At 37.6% G+C, this 13,461-nt stretch overlaps 1 protein-coding gene and 1 long non-coding RNA gene across 2 annotated transcripts; both read left to right on the forward strand.

Annotated features, from left to right (window-relative positions):
• Nucleotides 1-1,748: 1,748 nt before the first annotated feature.
• LOC141591230 (uncharacterized) lies at nucleotides 1,749-3,324 on the forward strand. The gene is made up of 5 exons (XR_012520746.1): nucleotides 1,749-1,832; nucleotides 2,164-2,236; nucleotides 2,346-2,416; nucleotides 2,573-2,592; nucleotides 2,734-3,324. It is a non-coding gene; the product is annotated as an uncharacterized LOC141591230 (long non-coding RNA).
• Nucleotides 3,325-12,165: 8,841 nt separating this feature from the next.
• On the forward strand, nucleotides 12,166-12,795 carry LOC141590502 (germin-like protein subfamily 3 member 3). The gene is made up of 2 exons (XM_074411092.1): nucleotides 12,166-12,418; nucleotides 12,566-12,795. The coding sequence occupies exons 1-2, from the start codon at nucleotides 12,166-12,168 to the stop codon at nucleotides 12,793-12,795; spliced, it is 483 nt and encodes a 160-aa protein (XP_074267193.1).
• Nucleotides 12,796-13,461: the final 666 nt, after the last annotated feature.

Below are 13,461 nucleotides of genomic sequence, written 5' to 3' on the forward strand. Positions count from 1 at the left end.
GCAATGAGTACTTAACAAAATAAAAGTGAGGAAGTTTGTTTGTTTACCTTGAAGAAAAACACTCGCCGGAGTAACAACTCTGAAAATTAGAAGACAAAGAAGCCCTTGAAAGTTTAGAGAGAAGAAAATTTTGGCGTGTGAAATTGGTGGCCAATTTCACGGAATAACTGCCTTATTTATAGGAAAAAGCCCATAAAGAAGGACCAATCAGGGAACAGCCCATGAAGCGTCAGCCAATCAGCTAACCGACACGTGTCAGACATGCAGCCATAGAAAGTCAATCGTCGCAACAGTCAAACGTCAATCAATGCAACAGTGATCAAGCGTCTTCAACACGCCCCTTCACCTCTCTTCTCCCATTCATCTTCCTCAACAAATTCCTAGGTATCTGCTCTACGCCGGCCACGTGATCAACCATGCTAGGAAGCACCGGCCTGGGGGCAATCAAAAACAACCGGCACTCTCAACCCTGGTCTCGGCCAGCGTCACTTTCTCTGCCACATCGGATGCCCTTTACACATCCATGCGGAGGGGGGATATATATGGTACGGCCTAAGAAGAACCAGGCCAAAGAAGAAGAAGCCGATACAGAAAAAGTTTCAGAAATTACTTGCGCAGAATATACGCTCAGCATACATCGGAGCCCATACCACGGCATAGACTACGCTGGGGGCAAATTGATGGGGCATATTCTACACCGCTGACCAAGTCAACATATTGAGCAAGGTCAAGGATATCCACAGCAAAGTCAACGACTTAGACAGTCTAGCCGATGCGACCCATCGGCCTGTCAACTGGGGTCTCGGCCTGGCAACCAGCCAGCCGGGACACATATCCGCGTACTCATATCCAAGACCCTCGGCCGGCCGGCCATGGGTCCATCGGCCGAGGGTAGAACGGTCTTTCCACCTGCTAGCCACTTGGCCACTTGGCCACTACGTGACAAAAGGTGAAAGCCTATAAATACTCCTCAACCTTCATTGAGGAAATGATCCATAAATTAACCTAAGAATCACTATTCATCTGGTAATATCTTCCTTATCTCTCTACAATATATCCTTAGCCAAGTAATAACAACTTATCCCACTAAGTTCACTGACTTGAGCGTCGGAGTGAGTACGCTTGGCACAAAGCCAAGCCCTCAGTTCGTTCATTGTTGCAGGAGAGGCCGAGAGGAACGATAGAGACGAGGAATCCAACTCAAGACATCATTCTACAAGCCACGGGTGGTAACAATACTTGCTCTGGAATTACACCGGAACATATGTTTCTTTGCGAGGTTATACGTTTATTTTTTGTTTTAGATTGCTTTTATTTAATAGGTAAAGACTTGTTATTTTTTTCCGCTGCTTATAACATAGTTTTTGGTGGGTGTTGTTGCAGTTGTTTCGGGAGTTGTTAAACTTGTTTTTAAGGGCTACAAAAGTCGGCCTGGAGTTCAGGTTATAGATATGTACAACAATTGTTTTTACAACAAGAGTTTTGGCATCAATTTCAATTAGCTCTTTCTATTAACATAATTTAGTTGCTTTTATATATGTTGATTTCTTTTATTGTGGGTGCAGGATTCTCGGGCTGCGGAGTGAGAGCTTGAGCTTAGCACAAGAAGTATTGATTCTAAACCTAATTAGTTTTGTTTTACGTATTTCCTTTTGCGTTTCTCCGTCTTATCGTTTACTTTTTTGATCCTGGTTTTTTGGGTTTGTGACTTAAAGTTTAGACGTGTTCATATACATGACAAACTTCCATTTGTTTGGAATGTCTCCCTGTTATTTGTGTCGACTCTGGATTCCCTAGGGTTTTAGGTTTACCACTTCCCCTGCAATTAATAGGTGATCCATTCAGAACTGTTGACTTCCTTTTATTGATTTTATATATTTTAGATTGTCGATGTTGTGGTTGTAGTTTTGCGGGCTGTGGAGTGAATGCCACAGCTCCAATCTGGGTTTCAAAATCAGATGAAACCCAGATTGGAATGGTTCTCAGTAATAAAGTTTCTATCTTTTTCACATTTTTTATGTTGTTTTTGTTATTGTTTTTTGTTGTAGGTAGATGCGGCTCCTTCTACTGATATCGAATCTGCGAAAAAAAGTAGCTTTGGATCATTCTTATTGTTTATAGTTATGTTCTTCTAATTGAATTTGTTGTAAATGGACTATAAAGGTGGTAATTGCAACAACAAGAGGCGCCTTTGGTGATACGAGTCGTGTACATTGAAAAGGTGTTCTTATATTAGGTAAGATCTGTTTATTATACCTTATGGTTTACTTATAACCAAACTTGTTCTCTTTTAATATCTTAGATTTTTAACAATTGTTTATGTGGATGTTTCTTGGTTCCTCTAGGTCAAAACATGATGGTGACAGTTATAGATGGTTTGGCTTTCATTCCTGATAAGAGATCACTCATCTGCAACGTAAGTCTAAACATTCAATTTCTCAAATTATTGTGCTTACAATGGACTTCCGCCATGCTTAAGTTCCTGGCTGTTTTTTTTTTCTTTGTTTTTTTGGGCTTTCCATCTTGCTGGATCACTCATTCCCTCCACCCACGTACCACTTTCTACTCTCAGCTTATCTCCCTCCTCACATGGTAATTCATTTCTCCATTTTTATTAGTTTCAGTTTCGTTTAGTTTCAGTTTAAGTACGATTTCTTTCTTATCCCCTTTGTTGTCATATGGAGCTTGAAGATGTTTCAGTCGTAAAGAATTTTTTTATTCCTTCTGAATCAGATGGAACAATTTGAATGAAGCTTGAAGATGTTATACCTTAACCTATTATCAATGAATAGTAGGGAAGCAAGTCACCCTCCTACCGTTAGATTCTCCTTAAATATCTCCTCCCTCCATTTCTCCTTTAACTCACAGCCACAATCGTTCTTTACCCTGCCATTCCACTTTACCGCTTATTCTGATCCGTCTTTGGTTTCTCGCACAACAGTCGACCTCCCTCAGCAAAACCTAGGTATTTACTTCTAATACCAATTTACTTTTCTTTCTTGATTATTTCAGATTTATTGTGTTCTTTACCCGTTATAATTAATTGTTATGTTGTTAACGTGTTGTTACGTTTGGTCTACTGTGATTTCCGTCTTCAGATTTTAGTTTAGAAATAAGGATTTGTGAATTAATCATTTCATGTGCAGTCTGGTTGTTGTGCTACCTTATCTGTCACTGTGTGGGTTTTGTTGTTATTATTGTGGTTATTATTAGTTTTGCCGTTGCCACCATATCACTATTGCGATTGTCTTTGTTGTTATTACCGTTATTATTATTACGATTACTATTGTTAATATATAGGCTTAGTGTTGAATTGGATTTTAGAACACCGTATGGTTTACGAGGTATGCCCAGCGTTTGATTCTGCTGTGTGAGGTTGCCTTTTGCTTGAAATGATGGACTTAGTAGTCAGCCTTATATCCTTCTCATTTCAACAGCCATCTAGTTGACCATATTACGCTATCATCTTATTACTATGTTTTCCCTTTTCTCGTCAACGAGTACACTTGGACTTTAATGCGAGATTGTGCTAATTAATTTATGCATTTGCTACCTGTGGTGCTCAAATAAGCTACTGGATATGATCAATATTTTCAAATTGGTTGCAGTGTCACTAAAATCAAGGTCCTTGATGCAAGATGGCCTCCTGGACTGCATGTGAGAAAGAGTTTACAAACTTCTAGGGATCAATTTACGCTGCACACCATGCAATTCCGTATCTCAGAAGTAGCAAAGGCAAGATAGTATTCACGACATCTGTTGGGGCTTGGTTACCTGTACCGCGATTAGCAATCTATACAGTATACAAACACGCGTCTCTTTTTAATTTACTACGACTCATAGCATTAATTCAACTACCTTTGACTTATCATCTATTGGCTTAATGGATCCTTGGTTCTTATAGACTAGCAAGGCAGCACTGATCAGCTTCTTTGAGACATTGCAAACCGAGCTTGGAGGAGACATTGGGATTACAATTGTGACTCCGGGGTTGATCAATCAAATGACCAAGGGAAAATTTCTCTCCGAGAAAGGCGAAATGGTTTCGATCGGGAGATAATAGATGTAATTCCTTATTTTTCCTCTCGTAGTGATCGAGTACTCCCGCTGTCACCTTATATAGTTTTTCATAGCTTTGGCTTGCTTGTTGACTATTGACAGGTACAAATTAGTATAGCCCCAGTACTGCCGGTGGGAAAATGTGCAAAGGCAATTGTGAATAGCGCTTGTCGTGGTGACGCAAGTAACCAAAATTCTATTAAGTGCGATCATTGTGATGTCGTAGTTCCTAAATCGAAACGGTTAGCGTGTTGGGGAAGGAGGGAGAAGGAAAGGGAAACAGAATGGGTAGGAGAGGAGGAGATGGTGGAACACCCATTGACTTTGACATGATTTAAAGTAAGATTTTTCTGAACTTTTCCTAATTTCCTATAAAATTCCCCAGATTAAAGCATTTATTAGCGTAGCAGCACTGGTAATTCACAATTAAACTATTTTTAACCCAGTTTTTAAGGGTGGTGTTGTCGTAGGGGGAGGATGAGGATGAGGGGAAGGGAAAGGGCAAAGGGATGAGGACGGTACATCTTAATTTTAGGATGACCTCTGTATGATTAATTGCTCTTAGACTCATAAAGATTGATTTGTATGCATTTAGTTAGTCACCTAATTTTGTGATTTATGAATTGTTGTGTTTAAGCAAGTAATTTATTAGTTCGAGCAAATTTAGTCCATAGTTCCAGTTGAGGGGTACTGTTATGCTTTCATGGACTAGATTATAGAGCTTAATTGAACTTTCAGTTTCTAAAATGTTTGCTTACAGTGCCACTGTTACGCTTTCATGGTGTACGAATATTCGAAATCTGCAGGTTTACAAGCCTTCACTTTTTGAGGTCAGTCCTTTGTTTTCCTTCAAGACCGACGTGACCTTAAGCTCAGGATCTCTTGGCTTTCAGGTTATTCATCTTACCCCCGCTTTTTTCTTTAATGCTTTGTGTTTTAGTTTCTTCACTTGATTTAAGCTGATTTCATGTTCCATTCATGCATTCGTATTGTCTCGGTACTTTTGAAATCATTGTTAAGGTGTAGATGAAGGGGAAAAAAGATCAACTGGTAATTCTCTTAGGGCAATACTATCTTTAAAAACAGAACAGTAAACTCCTCAATCAACTTTAGTGAAAAAAAAAACTTTGATTTATTGACTATCGACTTTTTTCTATAGATTTTTATTTTAACAACTACTCGTATAATTTACAGGTCAAAGAAGACTATATAGGTATGTTTTGTTGTGTAAATTCGGTTCGGTGTTAGCTTTGCACCATCTCACCACATAATAAATTCTCACATTTAGTTTTCAAAGAATGTTAGAGGATCGATAGAGGAGCAAGGAGTCACTATTAACCGTCAAAGTAGCGACTAATCTTCGTAAAATACCCATCAAAGTCTAAGCTTTCTGTCTCCATTGCTAATTCATCCCCATATTTTATTAGTTATTAGAGGGCTTCAAGAGGGATTATAAGCTTGTAACCCATGCAAAAAAAAATGAGTAACGTCACATACTCACATAAGTAACTCACTCATATTGTGTCCTAACTTCAAATAACCATATAAATATAGTATCTTTTATAACATCATCCATGGAGATCATAGGTAAACCATAAGAGAATCAGTGAGTTACCATAAACCAAGTTACCATATCTTACCAATTTTATTTTCACTGTTGGTAGTTCATGTAAAAGGGAGTAATCCTGTCATAGTCATACTGCTTTTTACTACTACTGTATTTTATTGAAGTCCGACTATAAAATTAAAGTGATATTCATTTAATCTCTTAAAACTTGCCTTGTAAACTTTAATGAAACCAAACATAGGGCAACATCCAAGTTTTTCCCTTTTTCTTTTGAGAAATATTCTCATTTTAGAATGTCGTCATAATCCTCTCATTCTGAGTGGCATGAAAGCGGTATGTTTGGGGTGAAGAGTTCGATAAGCAAACACTTATTGACCCGAAAAGCGTCGAAGATAAGTCACAGACCCCAGTTATGCAACCAGTGCATATCTACCGTCTTTCAAATATTGTGCTTCAGATTTATTCTGCCATTCTATAGTCAATATTGTCTTAATTCATGTATTTGAGTTTTAGGCAGACCCATTTGTCAAAAGGTTTATTTCTCTTAGCAAGGTTTCACTTTGATTGACTCACCACCGTCTATTTTTGGTGTTTGTGCTAATATCATTATATTAGTGGTTATTCACGCAACTCCTTTGTTATTAAGTGGTCGGACGACAATCATAAGAACCTTGCAGAGTTGCAGGTAATCGTTTCCTCCGCCTTTCCTTCTTTTACCGACTCTTTGCTTGTCTTATAGATCTTGGAACATTTTCTAAGGCTTATATTTTCGTTTTAACGCTTAATTGCTCCGAATTTAGATAGGTATTGACGTTTCTGACGATGGACATAGGCCTTTAGGTTGTGGATTAATACATCACTTATTGATGCGGTTATTAGAACTGATTGTATTGTGCCACTGATTTGGTCATTGCTTTCAAGCCTTTGTTTGTGGCATGACTTGGTGTTTGTGCTAATATTTGGGGTTTAACGGAGCTTGTAGTTATTCATCCACAGGTGGCGCCACCACGAACTACAAGTAAGGATGTAGTATATATTGGTAGGTTTGCAGATGTGTCAATTTGAGTGTAAAATATGGATTGGATTATTTGTTCAAGTAAAAATCATTGAAAAGGGAACCAAAAGTAAGGTTATAAAGGCGCTACTAGCTAGATTCACTAAAGGTTCTCGTGACTTTATGGATCATATTTTGCTGCTAAAAAATGTTCTCAGCTACTCGCATCAAATGTTACTTTGTATCCCGCTCCCTCTCATTCACCTTGCCGCTATCACAGTGCCCACGTGAATTAATGCACTGATTTTCTATTACTGGTAGCATAAGGATTTTGAATGTGGTCGATTGTTAATTTGAGAAACTCATACTTCTTATCACTAAATTTGAATGCTTTCCTCGTCACAAAGGGAGATCTGATTCTTGTTGACCTTCTAGCTCTGAAGCTTGTTGGGAGAAGACACTTAGGGCCAACCTGGATGACAATTGACAAGTAAACCTTCCTTTTGTCTCTCAAATTTACGTGTAAGTCAAGGTGCATATGTATTGTATGTGACCACTGTTTTAAATCATGCTTAGGTTTATAGAATCAGGCCCGGTACTAGAACCTGGCAAGACGGGCGTTTTGGCGGTGTTCGAATACTGAGTCACTTTAAGAGTGGGTGTACATCCCCGAAGTTGAAGGACTATAGCTCACATCGACAAGAGAAGACCGAGGAGCCTTTTTAAAAATGGGAATGTATCTTAGGGAACACGTAATTCTAGAAGTAGTCTTAACCGCTTTAGTGATTTGTTTCTCTATACAAGACTCGAACCTTCTAAGTCAACATATGTAAATTCTCATAGGAAGGGACATATACTTATGGCTCACTATCAGTATTAAATGTAAAACCTTCGCCTTACCAAAGACCTTTGAAGATGCATAAAAGATAACTAAGGCTTAGGGTAACCTGTATTGATGGCAGGGTTGTTCTCATTACTCATTTAGGCTAAGGCGCAAGAGTCAGTGTTGAGTGAATTTGTGGTCTTATGCGACACCTATAATCATTTTAAGGACCTGCTTCTACCAGTAAAAAATCGAAATCCATAATTGTTTTGACGGGTAAAGGATCTCTAGATAAATGTTAGTAACTATAGAGAAACATGCTTCATATGCATTGTGTGTATGGTACTTGTCTAATAGAGTATGCCAATTCATCATTTGCTACATTGATCTGTTTGGAGCAATATAGCTACTGCAATTTCAGAATTTATGTAAATGGTTGGTGCTTATTGATTTTGTTACAAAAAGTCTCGGCACGGCGTTGCCACTGCTGCTGCTTTCTGAAAAACAAATGGGGCATATATTAAAGAAGATAGACTAGCACATTTAAAGAACAAGTGGGTGCTCAAACATAAGTCTCTAATCTAAACACAAAATAGTTCATGCTTATCTTGTCAACTTCTGGTACAGTTTTGTAACGGGTGCACACTTTCAAGCATACGAAGGAAAGGTTTCAGGTTAAATAGCCCAAAAACCGTTGTACAGAAAGTTGTATTGGAAATAAAACTAGCAGTTAATTTCTGGGTGTAGCGGATAGTAACATATGACTACTAGACAAACCCTAATTTTTTTCCTTAAACATTCCTTGCTTTATTCCATCTTAATCCTATATAGCATGCATCATCGTGCCTTTATTATGACTTAACAATCTTTTCACACCGTCCAAATTAAATGACCAAATTTGTAAAATTGTACGTTCCAATCCCTAAGTCATCATATATGAATTTGACCACCCAAAATAGTGGAGTAAGGTTCCCGATATGTCTGATAAATGGTTTAGACCAAATTGACAAAGTCATCAACAGAATTTTAGTTAGTCTTTTTTATAAATGATTAAACTGATTTGGGGCTCCGCGCCCGGTAGGGCGCGGCGCAACAACTAGTGTATAGAGAAGTTTAGTCTAACCGTCAAAAAAAGAGGAGTCCAGGTTGATACAAGGTAATCAAAGACGTCATCCTCTAAAGGCAAACTATATATCCTTAATTATTTGGCAAGGCGTCTTTCGTAGACCAGCTTGCATTGACAATTCATGCATGTTTGGCCTGCCTGTTGACCAAGGTATATAGTACGTATCGTGTGTTTTTCTGGGTGTAAAGGGAGATATTCCGTTCCGGTTAATTGTTATCCTTTGATTTTGACACAAAGATCAAGAGAAAAGGATGAAGCAAATTACTAAATGACAAGTTAACCAAATTGAGTATGAATGATTAAATTGCTTATCAAATTCATTCTTAAAATAGAAAGGACAACACATACCTAAGACATTCCAAAATAAAATAAGACATTAAATGATCGGGATAGAAAAAGTATAAAATAATTCTCAGTTTAACATGTGTATTAATTCTTATTACTTTACTAGCTTAGTGAGCTAAACTAAGCTGAAATTTGTACAAAATCATGTTATAGAAATTCTCCATCTAGAGAGTTTGTTGTTGGTGGAATTGATTCATTTATTATAATTGGGTAAAGTACAATAGATGGTGAGTTTTTTAAGTGAACATAAAAATATGAAAAATTATTCTAATACTTAGGTAGAAAACTCATCCATGTAATTTTACAACTTTAAAGAATCTTAACTCTAGTTTTCTAGTCGCAATAAAATTACAGAGTTTTTATTACTTCAGCGCGCGATAAAAAAACTGGGAAAAAGAGGAATATATCAGCTTTAATAAAAGGAAATGTATCTTAAGAAATACTGTAATTAATATCCATTTCGTGTTTCAAGACTTTCAACAATGAACTCGATTTTGTTTGAATAACGGTGTAATTTGGGCTTTTAACGAAAAATCTCACTATTTATCAAATAATGTACGTATACCTCATTTTCCATATTTATATTTGTGATTTAATTACTATTTTTTTTTTTTTGTGCAAAGTGATTTAATTACTATGACAATATTATTAGGAGGGGACGATACATATGGCATTGCTTTCGGCATCAACCACGATGCTTAGCTTTTACTTCCTCCGTTTCGCCCATTTCTTTTTGTTTACTTTTTTACATTTGTCAATGTACATTTTATTTTATTCATATTTTTATTTACATATTACTAAAAATTATAAAAATTTAATATTTTTCTTAAAGTACTCATTAAGACGATTAAAAAAAGATCTCACATAACTATATTTTATGTTATATATTAGAAAGAGTAAATTATAAATTACTCCCTTTTAAGTTGCACTTTTCTAAACTTACTCCCTTATAAGTTTTTTTTTTAAAATTACTCCCTTAAGTTGACCTCAGACCAAAAGTTGCTACCATTTTCGAACTCTGGGGTGTATTTCCGTCTCTTTTTGAATTTTCCCTCCATTTTTCTAAATTCATGACGAAAATGCCCCTAACTCTATGTTAAATCACCCTATGTTAAATCACCTGAGACCAGCCGCCACCCCATCCTTGCTCTCCGACACCCCACCAGCCGCCACCCTAACCTTGCTCTCCAACACCCCACCAGCCGCCCTTCTCCTCCCTCATGAGAACCTCACCATCCGCCTTTATCTATTCTTTCTTGCCCCTTTGCGTTTTTTTGCCGATAACGACCACCGGAGAGCGACGTCCTCGGCGATTCAACCACGAAAAATATTGACGAAATCAGTTTCAGCCTTTAATTTTGCCGACAACGTCGCCGGATATATTAGCTTATTGAATTTGTGCGTCGTTTTTGGTACATCTAGCGTTTTGAATTTATGTCGACTTACGGTGGGGCTGGTTGGGATATACGCCGGAGAGTCTGGAGGTAGTTTGGGGGTGATGACAGTGGTGGAGGTTGTGCGGTGGTGTGGTGGTAGTAAGGTGGATCTAGGAGATGGAAAGATAATGAAGAGAGCAAGAGGAAGAGAATGAAGTGGGTAATTTTCCAAAGGGCAATTTCGTCCCTTTACTTAATTTTTCACCTGAAAACAAGTTTGATAGTAACTTTTGGTCTGAGGTTAACTTAAGGGAGTAATTTTAAAAAAAAAACTTATAAGGGAGTAAGTTTAGAAAAGTGCAACTTAAAAGGGAGTAATTTATAATTTACTCTATTAGAAATTATATTAGAGATTCTCTCCACTCATAAATGGTGGCAAAAAGTAAATGTAAATAAATGGGTGAGACAGAGGGAGTATCTACTACTCCGTATTACTTACTATAGACTATTATTTAATTTAATATTTAAATTCATAATATGTTACATGATATAGTTAAGATATTTATGCGTATGGTGGTACAAATTTTACTCTCAATACGGAGTAATTTTCTTTTGATCCAGAAGCATTCTTGTCTATGACCAGACGAGATTAGTTTTCCTAAGAACACCACTTTAGAATAGAAAAGGAAGAGTGCATACAAACGTAAATTTGGATCGCTTCAACTAAAGTTTTTGTTTTCTGTTTTTTTTTTTTTATGATGGATCTATGCGTCTTAAGCATAAAAATGGGCAAATAATACCCCACTTATGCTTAAGACGGATATATTGAGGGTGCTTCCCATATTGAGTTGTTCGACATGCTACTTTCGTCCTCGCCGTTCTCCTTGTTCCGACCACCAAATGACAAAATACCACCACCATTCTCTTCTTCTCACTTCCCTTATTGTATACACATATTTATTTGAGTAATTAGCTCAATAGTTTGCGATAAAAACGACCCTCAATATCACCGTCCACTAACGATTTCGGTTTCGCGATAATCGATTCTATTTTTCAAAATAGTAGCGTTTTTAACGCAAACTATTAAAGCTACTGTCATAAGTTAGTAATCCCTTTTTCCATGGGTTCACTACTTCCTCTGTTCAACAACACCAATTATCACACTCACGGGTTCTAATATTTCTTACGAAAAAAAATGCAGTTGCAGTGAAAAATAGAATCGATTATCGCGAAACCGAAATCGTTAGTGGATGGTGATATTGAGGGTCGTTTTTAGCGCAAAATATTGAGCTAATTACTCAAATAAATATGTGTATACGATAAGGGAAGTGAGAAGAAGAGAATGGTGGTGGTATTTCGTCATTTGGTGGTCGGAACAAGGAGAACGGCGAGGACGAAGGTAGCATGTCGAACAACTCAATATGGGAAGCATCTTGTCGCTATCCTGGACAGCGACTTGTCCAATTAAACAAAAAAAAAACAAGAAAAATTCGGAAATGATGACGTGGACCCATTTTTGGTAAATAGTTTGAAACCGGCCCCATTTTATTAAATAGTTTGGGTATCAACCCCATTTAAGAAAAAACTTCTATACCCATCTTAAATGATCATAATTTGCGAAAATTAAATGACAAACTGACAATATAGACGAAAACAAAGGTCAAATCCTTGAATTTTCCAAAACAAACAAGATCATGCTCCCATGCATGACCCAAGCGAATATGCATGCGATGTTAACAAACGTCTCAACAATCCAGGCAGTTTCTCAGCAAATTTACAGGACGATCCAAAGCTATAAATAATGCCACAACTTTACCAAAAATTACATCACAACATACACAAAATAATCACAACATTATTTTTCGACGTAACAACATGAATAATCTTGCATTTTTCATAACTTGCTCACTTATGGCTTCAATATCCCATGCAATTGTCTCGGACTTTTGCGTAGGAGATATCAATCTCCCAATGGGACCGTCAGGTTACGCTTGCAAAAACCCTAGTAATGTAACACTCGACGATTTTATTTTCACTGGGTTTCGTGTTGGTGGACCAACCAATAACGGTTTCAAAAATAATGTGCATTTGGCATTTGCTGACGCGTACCCTGGTTTAAACGGGTTAGGTCCATAGCAAGGTTAGACCTCGCGGTGGGTGGGTCCATTCCCATGCACACTCACCGGTCATCCGAGATTATCATTCTTGTTAAGGGGACAATAATTACAGGGTTTATTGATAATGATAATGCATGTTGCATATTATAAAACCCTAGAGGTTGGTGATGTTATGATCTTTCCTCAAGGATTGTTGCATTTTCAAGTTAATGTTGGCAAAGGTCCTGCTCTTGCGTTTGTTAGTTTGAACAGTGCGAATCCTGGACTTCAAGTTACTTCTACGGCTTTATTCGCCGGAAATTTGCCAGCTGAGATCGTTGAGAAGACTACGCTCATTGATCATTCCCAAGTTATTAAGCTTAGGAAGATGTTTGGGAATAGCAATTAAATAATTTGTTTAGAAGGCTGATCATTTTCTCACCGTGTCATGCATATTTATAAGTATTACTTATTTCTTTACGTTACGATTTATTTTTACGTAATATGCCCGTAAATAAATAGCTTATGACAACTTACCTAGCTATCTGTATCTGTAATTTAATTAGTTTGGTACGTACTATGTCATCTAGCTTCTTTGTTTAGAGATAATAAAAGTTTTTTTTATATGAAGAATGGTACGTACTGCAGCTTTTAAAGGGGTGACTTACATGGTCCATGTGGTGGCGCGGGAATGCATAGGCTAGGGGAGATTCAACCCCCTCATCAACAAAAAAGGAAAAAAAAACATGCGCCATGGCTTTTTCTCCCTTGATCTCTAACTGTGGCTTCATGAAAACTGTACTTCTGATGACGCCTCTTGGAGTACCCTCTTCTCTTTCATTATTTGGCGTCTTTGGCTGAGGCGCTGTGATCTCATCTTTTCCCCTAAACCTTTCACCCCCCCCCCCCTTTCTTTACTTCTTTGCAATGCAATTTCTGCCCAAGCCTCCGCCTGGATTTCTGCCAACCACCCTGTCCCCTCCACACCTCCTATCTATGAGTCATGACCTTCTGCCTCTCGCTACCCGAGTAGCTGGGCCCCTCCTCCGCATGACTGGCTTAAAGTCAATGTCGA

The sequence above is a fragment of the Silene latifolia genome, chromosome 7 (genome assembly GCF_048544455.1).
Source record: "Silene latifolia isolate original U9 population chromosome 7, ASM4854445v1, whole genome shotgun sequence".
Classification (NCBI taxonomy): domain Eukaryota; kingdom Viridiplantae; phylum Streptophyta; class Magnoliopsida; order Caryophyllales; family Caryophyllaceae; genus Silene; species Silene latifolia.

Coding starts and splice junctions, on each gene's coding strand:
- LOC141590502 (XM_074411092.1), top strand. CDS start 12,166: ATGAATAATCTTGCATTTTTCATAACTTGCTCACTTATGGCTTCAATA. Junction 12,419..12,565: donor CCCTGGTTTAAACGGGTTAG/GTCCATAGCAAG, acceptor ATAAAACCCTAG/AGGTTGGTGATGTTATGATC.